The sequence below is a fragment of the Sphaerodactylus townsendi genome, linkage group LG01 (genome assembly GCF_021028975.2).
Source record: "Sphaerodactylus townsendi isolate TG3544 linkage group LG01, MPM_Stown_v2.3, whole genome shotgun sequence".
In the NCBI taxonomy this organism is placed as follows: Eukaryota; Metazoa; Chordata; class Lepidosauria; order Squamata; family Sphaerodactylidae; genus Sphaerodactylus; species Sphaerodactylus townsendi.
Window position 1 is genome coordinate 89,600,086 of NC_059425.1, and position 16,915 is coordinate 89,617,000.

A 16,915-nucleotide genomic window follows, 5' to 3' on the forward strand; every position below is an offset into this window, starting at 1 on the left:
TATTCACCAGAAAAGCATCTGCATATCTGAACACAAACCTATTAATTGTTTCAGTTCCTCAAATGTCTCTACTTTGCTTCCCTCTATCCATCTATTTAAGGCCCTGTCCAGCCTGCATCCCAGCTGAGAAAAGATTTCATCAGCTTTTCTTTTGGTTTTCTGAAGGTCTTTCTGCTCTGTTCAGCAGTCAGGCCCAAACGTACCCTGATTCTCTCTTTGAAGAGTCCATCATCAGATGTTTCTTCCTGCCTCATGTCAACATAAATTTCACTGAGGCCACCACATATCTGTGGACACAAGCAAACCATTCTGTCCTCCTCAGCTTCAGTCACAAATGCTATCATTTATCTTGCCATGATCAGTAGTAGATTAGTGCTCAGATAGTTGCCAGCCAGGCCGGGACAGGTACATAAATCAATTACAGAAAAAGAATAACCCAAAGTACCAATATATCATCAAAGCCTGATAAGGCCATGAAATAACTAATTATCTATACTATTTCATCATAAATGCTTTCTATTATCTTAATTAGCCTATAGATTGTTTAATAGTAGTCTTTTTTTCTGTAATCTATCCTTATGTAGGCAGCCAAGATTCCCTAAGGGAGACCAAGAATTTTCTTTATAAAAGTGTTTTGTATTGTCTCTGGCTTATCTGGGATCTTCATTTTTGGGCCCCACATCTCCACCACATAAAGAAGCTGAAAGATTATTTTGCTCTGGAAAGCTTTGAAAGATTGAGCTACAATTTGCCTACTTTTAGAATAATAGAATTTCAGTAAGGCTCCCATCATGAAGTATGCTATTGTGAGGCTAGCTTGTAGGTGAGCTTGCCAAGACAATGATGCTTGAAATGTAATTCAAAGTTATTTAAAGGTTCCACATTGTTCAATCTCATGATTATTGATGAACCATCTATGTTTAATTCTAATTCTAATAATAACACAAAACCCATAATTTTGCCTTATTATAATTAATGTTTAGACGCTCCGTATAGCAATAAGTAGCCAATCTGGCTAGCATCCTTCTGAGTTCTGCCCTAGTAAGGGATAGAATCATCATATCATCAGCATAAAGCAAAATGGGTATCCTCGCACCAGCCAGAATAGGGAGAAGATTGCCTCTGGAATCTAGAAATTGAATTATGACATTGATATAAGACTTAAACAGGAAAGGAGCCAGCAAGCAACCTTATTTAACCCTTTTCCTCTATGGAATGATTTCTTTAAGTGTGCCTAATGCTTCTGCTATAATCCTAACGTTAGTATCAGAGTAATGTTTCCTCAAGAACCTGAAGAGTCTTCTATCAGTGTAGATATATTTAATTCAATATCAGAAGATCTGAGGATTGCAAAACCACTGCTAGCATGCCCATATAAGCTAAGTTTTGTAGCAGGCAAGGTGAGTGGCTAAAATCCACGTAGAGTAGGGGATGAAGGGTCCTGGCACAATATTTCCTGGAGCAGGATGATCTTAAATTACTTTAAATACAGAACAAAACTTTCATCAGCTAGTTGAGAGTGCCATCAGGCTGTGTTTCAGGAAACAATTATAATGGTTCTATTGTCTGTAGTCAACTAGAAATATCTATAAAGATAGCGTCATGCTCATTATTAAGTTAGATCAGTGTCAATTAGAAAAAATGTCAAGCCTATAGGCAGCTGTCAGTTCCAGAAGTCCTAGATTACTTGAGGAGATGTTTTCAATACCTGGCACGTTAGATCTGCCCAATGGGCAGTGGGCAAGACAAAGCAAACTCATAGTTCATAAGGTTGTCAGGTGATTGTTGTTATGAAGGTAGAACATTTATTAAAATTTGAAAAATCTTCAACTACATTGAATTAACTACATGAAAAACTACATTGAATTAACAATGTAAAAAGAGGTGATATGCTAGAAAAAAATTGTACTCAGCAAAACTGGTTCAGGTTTGATTACTGTTGATAGCCAAACACAATCTTAATATAAGAAATCACACACATAAAAAATTAAATGCAAACACACACACACACACACACACACCGATTCTGATTGATTCAAATTAATCTATTACCATCCTGCCATGAGAAATCTATATCACTGTTGCATTCAGTACTGACAGTACACATCATACTTCATCATCATTCCAAGCTTTGTCTTCGCAACACTCTCTTCGAATTTTCTATCCATTTCTTTATTTTGGTCTTCTGAGAAGACATTCTTCCAGTCACCCACAACACCTGCAAATGCAAATGATGGTGAAAGACAAAAATGTTTCTTCCTTGAATAATACTATAATTTCTTGACTAGGACAGTTTTCCCTTCATACCCCCCCCTCCCCCACCATTGTGTTGAATCCTCCTTTGACTGGATTTTGTTTTATACTCTGCAATACATGAAGCACACCCTTCTGATGGAAAACTGGTCTTTCTGACTTTATTTTTTGGCAACAACTTCCTCTCCCCCCACCTTCCCAGGTTTATAGGTTTATGAAAATATCTCTGTCAACAGAGGGTAACTTTTCTCAAGAAAATAAACTGGTGAGTGTGCTTGCAATAATTTCTTCTGTAGGATAGTATTGTAACTTAACAAGCCTCTCTCTCTCACACACTCTCTCTCTCTCTTTACTAATCAATGCTTCACATCCATGTGTTAAATTCTTGAGTTTATACTCTCCATCTGTGCAAGTTTTATGTATCCCTGGTTGTCTTCAAAGAGTTGTACTGGACTGTGTTTGTGTATCTCAAAGTCTTGCATTAGCTGTAACATCCATTTAAGATTTCTTTTTGCTTATGCTGTGGATGCATATTCAGCTTCAGTTGAGCACTCAGCTACAGTTTCTTGCTTCCTGCTGGGAAGGGAATGTTTGGGGTGGGGGTATTACTTCCAATGGTGAAAATGGTATTTCCCTCTGGCCCTTTCCGCACGGGCCATTTACAGCGCCCTAGGGACGGCAAAAACACCATCCCTAGGGAGCTGTTTGCATGGGGGGCGCAGCTGCATCACAGCCGCACCGCCCTCGCTCCCCACCAGTGGCGTGAAGCCGCTGTTTCCAAACCTCGCTCCCTGAGATCTTTAAAAGACCTCAGAACTCCTTGTTGTTTTACTGCAATAAAGTGCTCTGGAATCCATCTAAAATAAGTATTTTCTCTGTAAATATAAACCTTAGGTTTGTGTTGATCTGAAAATCAGCCACTGAAAGTTAACTTAACACTCATTATTAAGCTAAATATTATGAAATGCTGTGTCATAAGGATTCCAGTTTTAAAAAGAAACCTACCCAAGCCAATGATTCCTTTGGACTCCAGGAGCATAAAGGTGCATGTGCACACCAAAACCATTGCAAGTAGTTCACCCCAGTGGAGGAACAGCTCTGAAATGAATGGGTACTCTTCCCATCATTCAAGGGAGCTTCCTGTCAGCAAATATTGTGAAATAATTACAGTGTAATTGTGTGTGGAATTAAACCCTTCTAAATCCATGAAAACCCATGGATTTAGATAGGTGCTGCTCTGCTCAGGATACCAAAGCCAGTTCTTCATTAGACCCAGGAGAGTCCAGGAAAAGTTGTAACTTGCATTTTAGCTGCACATGTATATCCACTCTAACTTATTTAGTTAGTAGATTTTTGTGTGTGTGTGTGTGTGTGTGTGTGTGTGTGTGTGTGTGTGTGTGTGTGTGTGTGTGTGTGTGTGTGTGTGTGTGCAAAATGTTATCAATTTGCAGTCAACTTATGGCCACCCCAGCTAGGGGCTCTCAAGGCAAGAGAGGAGCAGAGGGGGTTTGCCACTGCCTTCCTCTGCACAGTCTCCCAAGGACTGATCTTGCCTAGCTTCCAAGATCTGACAAGATCTGGATATTCTGTGATGTCTTCCCTACTTGACTTGCTACATACTGTAAGATATTTATGAACAGAACTACCTAAGATGGGCAATAAGCTATAGACAGCTAGCTGACCAATCCCATCAATATATGAATTTACCTTTACGGAAAAGAAACTTGCCAATTCCTTCATTAGTTTCTGAAGCTTCATCTTTCATGGTTTTAAAACTAGTTTTCTCCACAATGGACTGAATCTCTTGTTCGTTCACAGTAAAATCAAAGAATTCAGCCATTCTTTTAATTTCCAGAGCTGCATTCTGAATCAAGGAAAACAAACAAGTGCATTGTTATTGAATGAAGTATTCCTCATGGAACTCTTTAAAAAACCCCATTTTACCATCATTCAGAAGGCATTTCTTTATTTGCATACAGATAAGTATTATGTAGTTTGCAAAAGCATTCCAATGGTCAATAGACTGAAATTGTTTGATTATTTATTGATAAGTGATTCTGATTACATAGATGAGAAGAGAGAAAGGCTGAACTAATAGATCAAGAGGTTGAATTTTTAAATAAAATGTTTCTGGTATTTCAACAGTACATAAAACCATCAAGCAGAAATTCTTATTTAAATCTTCTTAGCATCATTTCTTAGATAGCATTTGATTAACATGCTGCATTTGATGTTAAAAAATAGTACCTCTTTTATTTGCTCATAGGTAATAAACATCACATTTTTGTCATCCAGATACTTGTTCCATTCAATAATATGGTCCAAATAAAGACCCCAGGGCACTAAAAGGAAAACAGCAGAACATGTTCATGTCACAAAACTTCAGAAGGTCAATGTTCAAGGATTTCTGTAGAATCTTAATGAACTTTCCACTGTGGGGCCTTCGACTTGATGGTCATGCCCTGCATGCACAAGATCATGAAGCAGTTTCTCTTGTCATGCGGAAGCACCTACAAAGGAGTTGTATAAATCATACTTCTGATGTAAATTCTGCATGGAAGATCAAAGATCACGCATCAGCTCTCAAAAGAGAGATGTGCAACTCTCCCTTGCATACCCATCCAAAGTTTAAAGAGCTGAGCTTCTTTTGAGCTGAATGGGATACTTGCAATGTTTCTTCCATATTGCCTCTTCAACTACTCAGAGGGTAGGGGTGGGAGAGAATAGAGGGAAGTCAGAAGTTTTAAAAAAGCAGCGAATGTTCTTTAAAAATGTTCAGTTGCTCTTTGAAGTTAAAACAAACATGGTTTTTTTGTTGGGATTTGCAAGAGGCTGTCACAATTCAGACATGAAGGAGTTAACTATGTGCATGCTAATTAGATACTGAGGTCAGAGTTTTATGACCAGTTCGTTGATTAAGCTATTGGTCAGCTAACCCCGGCTTTACCTATGTGAGACAAGTCACGTAGACAGAAGTTATAAAGTAAAGTATGTTTCTTTGTCTCACACCACTTTCTAGCACGATGCCACATTGTTGAGATCACCACAAGAGGTGAATCTCTGCCTTGCTAGATAGGAACCATGTGGTATCACATGGCGCCAAGCAATGTAACCAAGTTAGTGTTAGGATAGAAAGCTGTTCTTTATTTTCTCCCATGTAAACCCTTCCTATTAGTAAGTAAACTCTTTTATATAAAACCAGCAACTGTCGCATGGTCTCTTATTCCGCTACTCTGCTAAATACTAAGTTAATTAACCCAACATTTTTTTTCTTCTGCTCTGTGACACTCCCTCTATATGTACGAATCTGAGAGGAGTGGAGCTACAAAACTAGCTAGGATGTCTACATTCAAGCATCACAACAAACCACAAGCTTGCTACAAACTGAGACTAATAATCCCAGTTTCTTAACTTGGAATCCACTAAAAACATACTTTGTTGGTGAGTCTACCTTCAGGTCTTTTCTGCATGAGTTGTTTACAACATATCTTGTCACCAAATGCTATGTTTCTTCTCTTTTAATTCTATGTCTTTTCCTCTGATTACAGAAATGTTTTCCTTTGTTGTTTCCTGAGCACTTTTATCACAATTTTGATCCATTTCCAAGTTAGCTTCCCTTCAGCATGTGGTCTTTATTTCTCTGCCCCACAAACATATAACCTTTATCCATGCCCCCGTGTAGTTGTCCAACCTTCCTTTCAGCCATTTTTCCTTCCCCCATTTTAAATTTTATTTTATTTTTTTTCCTCTATCACATTAGCAATGTAACGTAAGGGCAGAGACACGAGCCAGATTGATTTTATCAGCTTTCATGAATTTCATTCTGAATGAGCAATGTCATGTTAAGACAAAGATACAACAGGTCTTCAGTTAGGAGTGAATGAAATTGACAAAGGAAGCTATTTTTGCATTAGGAAACTGACATTTCCTCCTGCAAAGTGAATTTTTCTTGTCAATTTCACTCACTCCCAATAGCAGACAAGTGGTATGGTTGCTTTAACATAACATGCTCATTTTGTGTGAAGTTGACAAAACTGTTACAATTGACCTGGCATGTATCTGTGCCCTTATGGTACATCACTAATCCAATAAAAACATTTTCTTTTAAAAAATCTTTTAAAAAGTGGAAGATGACAGGGAGGAGAAAATGGCTGAAGGGGCGGGGGTTGTTCAGTGTCATGGATGACAACCCACCACCATTAACAATGTGTTTTCAGTAATAGCACGTGAAAAAATGCAACTGAAGAAACAAGGGGGGAAATGACAGCTGGGGGGATGGAAGTGTATGGAATGATTTCACAGAAGATGTTTCTAAGGCATAAGGTTTGACCACTGAGAAAATCTGTGCATGCAAAAATGCCTCAGAATCACAAATCACATATCAAACCACATTTCATATGTGAGTCTGCATTCACAATCACATCTCACACATAATGTTATTATCCTGAGGATTTCCTCACAACCACCTGACAACAATAACATGTGATGTGACCATTAAGTAGGGTTATCATGATGTGCATTGGACAGAGCTATGAAGCTGCTAAGGATAACCAAAATAGGCTTTGCATTCAGAGGGCAGCCAATGAGGTACACACACACTCAAGCACACAAAAGGTCATCACACTTTCCAGATATGGAATAGAAAAGCATGATAGAAGCATCAGACTTCTGCTAAATTTTCTTTAGGATTCTTTACAGAATCATTGTAAATTGCAATATACATAGTGAAAAAGAATGAAACTCTTTTTTGTTGTTACTCCTGTTGCAATTTTCCTGGGATTGACTGGAAAGGCTAAAAATAGAAGCAAACACACCTTTTCCTTTAATAAAGTCTGAAAAGAACTCATCCCAGGTTTTTGGGGTTGGAAGCAACTTCAGGCCATTTGCAAAATGCAAGTAAGAGACAGCTGTGTCCTTTGGATTCCGAAACAAAACCAGTATCTATAAAACACAAACATTTATGTAAAGATATGTTCCAAGAAACAGGTAGTCAGAGGGGAAAGTTTTTAAAAAATAATGTTGGGCCACTTCATCAGACTGTGTTCTAGTTCTCCTTCCATTCTTCTCAAACAGAGTTTGCACAGGAATACTTGGGCTGGGAGGTCATCCCCATGATAGGACAGAATGCTAAACTATGAGGGGTCTTTCACACAAAGTCTTTCCCTCAGTTTAAGTGCAAAACTCAAGTGTTTTCCCTCCAAGCTTTCTCATGACATGATTTGCCATTTCTCATCTTTCTGTGGTAGTCACATTGTTCCACTATGCACGAATGAAATCTTAAGTGGAGCCCTTACCTTTGCCTTCTTTTGGAAAATTGATTTGGGTAGTCTTTGAGGCGCGAGATGTGTTTTTATCACCCTTCTGGAAGGTAGTTGCTTCATCCTCTTTAAAAAAAATAAGGCAGAAATAGTAAACAGCTCTTTCTGTGAATACTATTTTCATTTATTAAAATATTTATAGACCAGTTTCTATGCAATCGCAAAAGTGTTCACAAAGTGCCATCAGTTAATACTACTTCTTAATCCTTCTATAGGAGTAGAGGCCAGGATCCTTCTATAGGGGTAGAGGCCAGGATGCTCATTCACAGTGCAGTTCTAACTGTCTTCAGAGACTACACCAGCAGCAGGAACTGCAGTGACCAGTATCTAGATGCTTTTTGTGCAGTTACCAACCCTCTTTTCCTTTTTTGGGTTTCTGCACTATTGCATTCCACTTAAGAAACAGTTGTTGGACCGTCACAGTTATGCTTATCATGGGTGTGCTATCATGGGTGTGCTATGATGACTCCTTGAAATTCTATAGCCTGTTTAGAGATGCCGGTCTCCGGGTGAAACCTGGGGATCTCCCAGATTTGCATCTCATTTCCAGACTGCAGAGGTCAGTTTCCCTGAAGAAAATGGATGCTTTGGAGAGCAAACTCTATGGCATTGTACCCCACTGAGGTCCCTGTCCTCCCTTAACTCTATCCCCAGATCTCTCAGAGTTCCCCAACTTGGAGCTGGCAATTCTCCATCTCCCACCAGTGGCCGGGGAGGACCTTGCAACTCTAGTATTAGTATGATTTGCAAAATCCCAGGAGCCTTGCAAGAACAAGAGAGCTGGCATCTGTGATGGAATGCACAAATAAATAAGGTTTGGAAGTGTAGCCAAAAATACAGTACAGTCACAAACAGAATGCAGGAAGAAAAAAACTACATGGGAACTGGACAGTGCTCTGATCAGGTAAGCTGACCTGTGCTCTGATTGGTGGTACAACCAGCTGTCAAACAGAGGGAGGGGGTATCTTTCTGACAGGTAAAAGATTGAAGATCTTTTGGATTCTGGCATGTTAACATCAAGTCCCTTTGCTATGTGTGAAAATATACATTGAGAGGATTTCAGTCAGAGAGTAAATCTGATCTGAAATTTGATGTGTGCCAGTGTGATGGACAGCAGAAGAAAAGTTAATAAAAGTTAAAAGTGCAGGTCTGTCTGAAGAAAAGCACTGCTTACATACAGAGTGAGGGAAAAGGAGATATCACCTGATTGACTGTGGCAGAGGAATAGCTAGGGAAAATGGAGCTCAGGGAAAAATCTGAGTGTCCCCCCCCCACCCCCTATGGGAAGCGCCCTCTCCCACCATGACCAAAGTTTTTTAGCACCAGGTCATCTCAAAGTCACCATCACATTATAGAACATGCCCCAATTCATAAATCTGGGTAAAAGCCGGATCCAGATGATTTTAAACAGATCCTCATGAATTCATATATTTTTGCATGAGAATGAAATGAAACCACCATGAAGCTATAGAACATGTCTTAGTCTACAGGCACCACCAAAACAATCACATATCCCATGCTTCATGGTGCCACAGTGGTGCAAAAAACCTGCTTGAAAAACATGGATCCTCGTGGATCCTCATGATTTTTCCACTTAGTCACCCCAAAATCACCTGCGCATCCCAGCTCATGCTCCTGGCAACATGTCTGAACACCATGATCAAACATCCCATGCTCTGTGGACTGCCGCCTAAGATAAGTAGGGTGTGTGGGGGGCATGGAGGGCCTCTTCCACCCCCAAGTTCCCCAGGCCACAGAAGGCCTGAAGAAAAGCCCCCCCCCATCCCAACTCAAACTGGAGCACGAAGAGCCCAACAAAAGCTTCCCTGCCCTGCCTTTCTTCAAGCCCCTCAGGCCGCAGGGCAGGGAAATTCTTGCCAGGCTCAGTCTCGGCAGCCCAGTGACCTGATTAAGCCACATAGGGTCAAGACACCATTGTATGGTCATTAAAACCCTATTTATGAGATGGCTATTCATAAATGTTGAGAATATAGTTCACTGATGAAGAATATTATTCGAAAATGCTGGTAAACGCATGTGGCGTTTTGAAGCAATTTCATCAGCTACTTTACTTTGGGAGCAGCGTGTAACCCAGATTAAAGACAGGTTTCCAGAACAAGGGTACCTGCACCAACTTTGCATATCTCCTCATAGAAGGTTGTTCATCGTGTCTGGAGAATAATATTGGTACTACAGTCCATTATCGTCTCAAGAGAATTAAGAACCTTTGGGTATACCACTTTAATAATTATATGAAGTGGCCTGATATTACATCTTAAGAAAGACTTTGTTAACAGTACATCGGACTATTCCTGACTATAGTTGTTCAGAACTTTGATGTTAATGTCTGTATTTTGCTTTTGTAAGCTATTATATTTATATATTAGAAACTTCATAGACATTGTTTAGGACTTTCACTGAGCTTCTAGAATATAGAGCACGTTAAGTTTCCTTTTTTCTTCTTTCATGGTGGCAGGTGCAGTTAGGTGTTCATTCACTTATATTTCTCACTATTTGTTAAAATACATACATACATTAGCTTGGGGGCAGCTTGTAGTGCAGCATGTTTAATTTTATTTCCTGTCTCTGGGTGGTAGCCTTTTATAGCCCAACTTGTTCAAAAAGAGAACTATAATTTTGTTCCACCAAAAAAAAATCAGGAGATTTTTTCACTGATCTGCCATTTCCTGGACCATCTTTGTACAAGAGTGCTTCACTTGGACCTAGTGCTTACCTAATGTTGTCCCCTAAGCTCTAGGACCCAAGTGGAGCACTCTAGTACAAAGACGGTCCAGGAAATGGTAGATCAATTCACAAATCTCCTGAGATCTTTTGGTGGAACAAAGTATAGTGTGACTGAAATCTCAAAAAAGGAATTATTCAGTAGTTATTCAGTAAATTATTCAGGGGACTTCCTCGCTCCTCTCCTATACAGAGACGGGAAAAGGGGAGCATATTACAGAAGGCACTCCAACTTGCACAAGAGAGGGGTTGTGATTCACCACACAGTAGTCAGTCCTCTGGACTCTATGCAGTACTGTCAAGTGCCCTAACCCTCATGAACACATTTATTCAGGTAGTATGAAAGATATAGTCTATCAGTGGTGTTCACTGTTAGTATCCCAGTCTATTATTTAAATATTTTGGATGGCAAAATAAGTTGTAATGTACGTCTTCAATTACTGACCTCAAATTTTGCTGGATCTCCAAATTCTAAGTATGGGAATAGTGATAATTCTCGCTCTCTTTGCCGCATGCTCCGCTTTCTTCTTTCTTCTTCGTCATATTTGCCAGATGCAGCTTCCAACTCAACTAAAATCTGGCCAACCCAATTGGTACCTGAAGCAATGCAGAAACTACTGTTAGAGAACACAAAAAAAGTGAGGTCAATTATACAGTGCTGCTCCCCTGCACAGCAAGGAAATGATTCCTTTGCAGCAGAGATTTCTGTACAGTCGTGCTTACACTTAACAGCGCCGAAGTGCCTGAAAGCCATGCAGTTGGTGAGAGTGGGGAAACCCCAATGTTTTGCCTCACCTCAGAGTTTATGTTCCTTCCAGTATCCCCCACCCCCACCCCCACATACATTCCTTGCTCCCTGCTCTGTGAGGGAGGGACAGAGAGAGAACTGTCAGAGGGACAGAATGAGAAAGAGAGAAGGGGGAGGCAACAGCAGCAAGCAGCAGCGAGGAAAGAGCTGGGAGGGAGCAGAGAGAAGGATCCCATAGGGAGCACAAGCAGCCTGCCAGCAGACCCCCAAGGTGAGTCTGCCTCCTCACTCAGATAACAGCTGGATCTGCTTGTTTCAAAAACACAGCAATATCATATAATGATAACTATATAACAGCAGCAGTAATATTGAAATAACAGCAATTAGAAAGGCTTTAACAAAGCCAGCAATCTTGTGACTACTGGGAGCGACCTGGAAATGGGAGCAGGCAAGCTGCACAGCAGGCACTGGAGCACCTTTTCATGTGTAAACATAGAAATGCAAGGAGACTCCACTATGGCCCCACTGTGCAGCAAAGAGCCTGGAGGAAACCGCTCTATGTATAATAGGTCAGACTCTTCATATATGCAGCCATAGCAGTCTCAAAACTGAGGCCCACACCACACTATCTGAGAGTTCTGATGGTGTGCAAGTGGGATGGTTTCAACTATAATTTAATTGGCATAGGATGCTTATCAGCAGCAGAATTCAATACTGGGTGGGAGGTTGCAGCTAAGTATCAAAAGATTTATTTGCATTTGAAACTGTAAAGTGTTTCTTCACCATAGACAGACTGTGTCATAGTGAATTAGGGTAAGAACTGTATTACAGCCATTGTGTTCTACATATGTGAAATATGCTTATTGCTTCACTAATAAACCTTGGCCCCTAGCAGATGCAGTATTCCGTTCTTTGTTCCCTTCAGTAGTATGTAAACTCCCACAGGTTGGCAGAAACATCTACCCAGTTCCCAGGTGGCTCTGTTACTCAAAATGGTGGGAGTCTCTCCCGTTTAGAGTGGAGAATTAGTGAGAGCAGAATGTTGGCTTAGCAAAAGGTCACGCAAGCTCGGGAATCTTTGTTGCCTATGTATACCAATATCAGCTTTTGCAAGAAATTCCACAGGAGAGCAAATAAAGTTTAACAGGTTTATTTAAGGATAATGGGGGTACACAAACACACAATAATCAAAGCAGCAGAACACACACAAAGCCCTATGATATAAGCAGTGCTGAGTCAATACGTTTGGAATAGATGAAGGGAATTGGAGGAATTCTTAGGTGTGATATTGTACCAGATCCTGAAGTGGCTTAAGATCTGAGAAGCAGAGTCCAGTGACCTGCAGTAGGCTCCAAAAAAGCAGGGAAGAAAGTAGGTAGCTTGCCTCAGCAACTGAACCACAAGGCAGGCTCAGAAGTACTGGGTGGAACAGTGTGGCCAGACCAGCAGTCCACTTAACACTGAGTATTAGGCGAGGGCCTATTTTATCAGGGAGATTGGGCCCTCTAGCCATACTAAAAGAGTTTAATCTCCCAGAATAAAGAGGGGAAAGACAAGAGGCAGACATCAATGTTAAGGGTTGGGTAATTAATCTAATGGGTTGAGGCATAAGTTCGATGGACCAAGCTTAAGAATGCCTGTAAGGGGGGAAGGTAGCTGGTTAAATTACAGCTATAGAACATTGACAATTCAAATAAGATGGTGGTTAGGGAGATCAGTCAGAGGATGAATTTGTTGGGTTAATACAATACTTGGCAGAAAAACTGGGGGCAAACACATTAACAAGTCCTTTGTCTCTACAAGGGTGTAGAGTCCAGGGCTGGAGATGAGAATGCTTTTCAGGGCAGAAATATGGTGTTTGCTTAATCCCTTCAGAAAGGGTGTGGTGGCTATTTGCAAGACAGGTGCAGGGAAGAACAAGTCCAGACAAGTTTTTCTGTGACCTTGTGGGTACACTAGCCAATGCATATAATAAACTCCCCATTTTGGCACTGCGCTGCTAGACACCCCAAGGGGTAGACAGGATAAATACAGTCAACACTGTCTTAAAACAGAGCCCCCACTCACGCACCATGAGTCAGTCAGGCAATAACCCACACTGTGCAGATTTTTTTTTGTCCACATGCTTGGGCCAAGCCAGCCATCATGTAAACGATAATACCCTGGTGGGCTTTTGTACACTGATGTGGGGTTTGGAGACCATAAACAGAATTATAGGTCAAAACAGCACCTCAAACAGAGCTCAGTTGCAGCCTGGATGCTGGTGTTGATGACACAAACTCAGTGGTATGAAACCATTGTAGTGGGTTCACATCAGAATCCTTACTGCTTTGTTGTAGATAGTATAATATCCTGCACTGGATGAAGCTTCTGAATAGTCTTTCAGAGCAACCCCATGTGGATTGCATTACAGTAATCCAGACTGAATATTACTAGGGAAAGTGTAACATAGACATTGCTTTGCATCTGAGTAATGCTTATATTTTTATTTAAGTCATAGCAAGCAACCCTTTCATGAGCTGTATAGTTCTGAAACTACATACTGTGTAATTTCACCTCCCCCCAGTTATATTTATTCAAATTTTATGCTGCTATGGTGTTAAAGATTTAATCTGTCACAATTAAGTTTTAGTCTCTCTACTAACATCAATTGGAACTTTGATATAAATAATAAATGAATTTTCACACTTCTATGAACACAGAGATTCATTGAAAGACAGACCTACTCACCCGTTTTGGGGTATCCCACTAAAATCACATCATCACTCCTGGTTTCAAAGGTGTCAAGAATCTTCAATGTTTCTGGGCAACAAATCATAGTAGGATACAACTCTCCATTATGCAAAAACAGTGGATCTGAAGGCACAATATCTTTATTTTCTGCCAATGTCTTCTTAAGAAGTTCTTGCATTCCTGCCTGAGCCATGACTGTGCTTCTTCCAAGTATGAAACTACTGGCACACGAATCAAAAGAAATCTTGGCTGACTTGTTGAAATAAGCAAATATAATCACAGAGCAATAATCTGAGCTGAAAGAAAAAAAATTTACAATCCCAAGGAAAAGAGCTTGTGTTACTGATTAACTTCAGTTCCTGAACTAGTTTTGTGCAAAGTAAATCTAGCTTTTCTTTCTCTTCAAACAGATTCGAATCTCTCTCTGTAGTGGAATGGGTAGCCAATCCTTTATTAGACAGGAAATTCCTGAGAAATCTGTGTTTTTAAAGAAGAATATTGGCTTGAATAATAAAACAAGTTTCTTGAAATATGTCCAGTGTTCCAGAACTGCTCAAAAACATAGAGGAGACTTCTCTTGTTATATTTTTACCCATGAGGGTTTGTGGGTAAACTTCCAAAATGTGTGTGCGTGCGTGTGTGTGTGTGTGTGTGTATGTGTTTTAAATTTGGAACTCCAAATCACAATGACATACTTGCAGCTGTGATAGTACAACAGTTTCCATAAAACTCAACATATGCAAACCTTCCATTTTGAAAGGTAAATTATGTATTTTAAAATTATTAATTATGGACCAGACTGTTACCCAAAATGGTGGGAGTCTATCAGAGGCAGAGCAAGGGGAAACTGCACCAGGGTGTATGTGCACCCTGCACCCCTGTCGTGGTACAGCTTGCCCCCACCCCATGGAATGCCCCAGAATGCCCCATCACGCCCCTGCCACACCTCCTCCACACCTCCACCTGGGGCATTGTTCCCCCCACCCGTGGGCACTACGCCACTGGCGTATATCCCTTTTAGAGCGTGGGAATTAGTGAGAGCAGACTCTTGGCTCAGCAAAAGGTCAGGCAAGCTCAAGATCTATGTATAAAAAAGTCAGCTTTTGCAAAAAAATCTGCAGGAGAGCGAAATAAAGTTAATTTTATGTAGGGATAATAGGGGTGCATAAGCATTCAATAATCAAAGCAGCAGAACACACACACAGTCCTAGGATATAAGCAGTGCTGAGTGGATGAGTTTGGGATAGATGAAGGGAACTGGGGGGCGGGAATATGGGTTATAGTCACCTGATCTTGAAGCAGAAAGGTCTGATGAACAGAACTGAGTGATCCACACTTAGGTCTGGTAGAAGAAAGAACAACGTGTTGTGGGGCAATGTCATCGTTCAGAGATTTGTCCAGAAACACTGACCAATGACTATTAGGAAAGGAGGCTTCTTATAGGGAAAAGGGGACCCTCGGGGTTATGCAAAATGACCCTTAATCTCCCAGGACAAAGAGGAGTCCTGCCTTTTTAGGGAAAGACGAAAGACAAACATCAAAGTGCTGAGTCGTTACTCTAATGGTTGAGGAATTAGCCAAATTTGGGAATGCCTGAAAGTGGAGGGGAAACTGATGAAATTAACATTTCTATAACAATGACAATGTAAATGAGGTGGTTGTTAGGTGGTTTTTAGAGAGGAGAAAGTTCTGGGTTATTACAACATTGGCAGGAACACTTGGGGCCAATACATTAACAAGTCCTTTGTCTTCACAAGGTGGATAGTCCAGGGCTGGAGATGGGAAGTGACAGCTTCCAAGACAGAAGCATTGTGTTTTCTTAATCCCTTTTGCAAGGGTGTGGTGGCTATTTGCAAGGCAGATGCGGGTGAGGGCAAGCTGAGACAGGATTTTACTAGCCAATGCAGAGAATGGGCTCCCCAATATGGTGCTGCACTGCTAGGCACCCCAATGGTTGGCAGGATCGGTTGAGACACCATTCTTAAAACAGGGTCCTCCATCCACCCACCATGGGGCGTTTTTGTAACAAGATTATCTGCTTTTTTATTGTTAGTCAAGTGCCACAATATGATCCGGAAGTTGGTTCTTTCCTAGTGTACAACAGCAATTCACTTTTCAAACCTGAAAATTTTATTGTGGCACGACTTCACAAATCAACAACTGCTGTTCCCACAGTTGGGCTATGCAATCCATCATAAAAACTGAATACAATGTTTAGCTTTGTCACTTACCTTTTTATTGGCATGACTTGAAACACAAGAAGCTATAGCTTGAAACACCCCATGGCCACCATATTCCACCAGTGGAATCACTTCTCCTTACATCTCTTTAGCCTCTTCAAGGTGATTTTGAGGCAGAGTACAAACAACCAATAAATCACCTAACCCAGTGGTTCTCAGCCTTCCTAATGCCGTGACCCCTTAATACAGTTCCTCATGTTGTGGTGACCCCCAACCCTAACATTTATCCATTTTACAGACAGAGAACACTCATGCAGAGAGTCTTAGGTGACCACTGTGAAAGGGTCATTTGACCCCCAGGTTGAGAACTACTGACCTAAACTAACAAATGAATAAATAAACTAGAACAGTCTTCATAGCAGAATAAATTTCCACCTATTGAATGGAAATGAAATCATTACAAAGTGTATTTTAAATATCTGAAGACTGCAATGCAACAAATTCTGAAGCACTTTGAGTAGATTATAGCATGTGAGCAGTTAGAATCACAACTGATCTCTCAACTACAAAGATCACTTCCAGTGTTGGGATTCAAATAATTTAACAACCGGTTCCGGTGGTAGGATTCAAATAATTTAACAACTGGTTGTTTACAAGCACTATTTTATCAACCGGTTCTGCCAAAGTGGTGCGAACCTGCTGAATCCCACCACTGATCACTTCCCTCTTAGCCCAGCCAGATTCAGGGTTGGGAGATTCCTGGAGATTTGGGAGAGGAGCTTTGGGAGGGTGAGGTTTGGGGAGTCAAGTGAGCTCATTAGGGTATAATGCCACAAAGTCCATCCTCAAAACCAGCCATCTTGTCCAGGGGGAACTAATCATCATTTGGAAAGCAGTTGTAATTCCAGGTGATCTCTCGCCCCCTTGAGGTCCCTCCCTAG

The 16,915-nt window shown here is 40.7% G+C and overlaps 1 protein-coding gene across 1 annotated transcript; it reads right to left on the reverse strand.

The window, feature by feature from the left end:
* Window positions 1-1,757: 1,757 nt before the first annotated feature.
* LOC125427546 (sulfotransferase 6B1-like) lies at window positions 1,758-14,198 on the reverse strand. Its single transcript, XM_048487103.1, has 7 exons — window positions 13,792-14,198; window positions 10,759-10,910; window positions 7,548-7,637; window positions 7,068-7,194; window positions 4,501-4,595; window positions 3,961-4,117; window positions 1,758-2,218 (listed from the first exon to the last, which is right to left on the reverse strand). Exons 1-7 carry the CDS (start codon window positions 13,985-13,987, stop codon window positions 2,088-2,090), a joined length of 948 nt encoding a protein of 315 aa, XP_048343060.1. The 5' UTR covers window positions 13,988-14,198; the 3' UTR covers window positions 1,758-2,087.
* Between the last annotated feature and the right edge of the window lie 2,717 nt (window positions 14,199-16,915).

What these genes read in the sequence shown, in the direction of transcription:
- LOC125427546 (XM_048487103.1), bottom strand. Translation starts at nt 13,987, where the DNA reads ATGGCTCAGGCAGGAATGCAAGAACTTCTTAAGAAGACATTGGCAGAA. An exon ending in AGACTTTATTAAAGGAAAAG is followed by an intron (nt 4,596 to 7,067) that starts GTGTGTTTGCTT and finishes TTTTCCTTTTAG; the next exon opens with TGCCCTGGGGTCTTTATTTG. An exon ending in CAAGTTTCTTTTCCGTAAAG is followed by an intron (nt 2,219 to 3,960) that starts GTAAATTCATAT and finishes TTGCATTTGCAG; the next exon opens with GTGTTGTGGGTGACTGGAAG.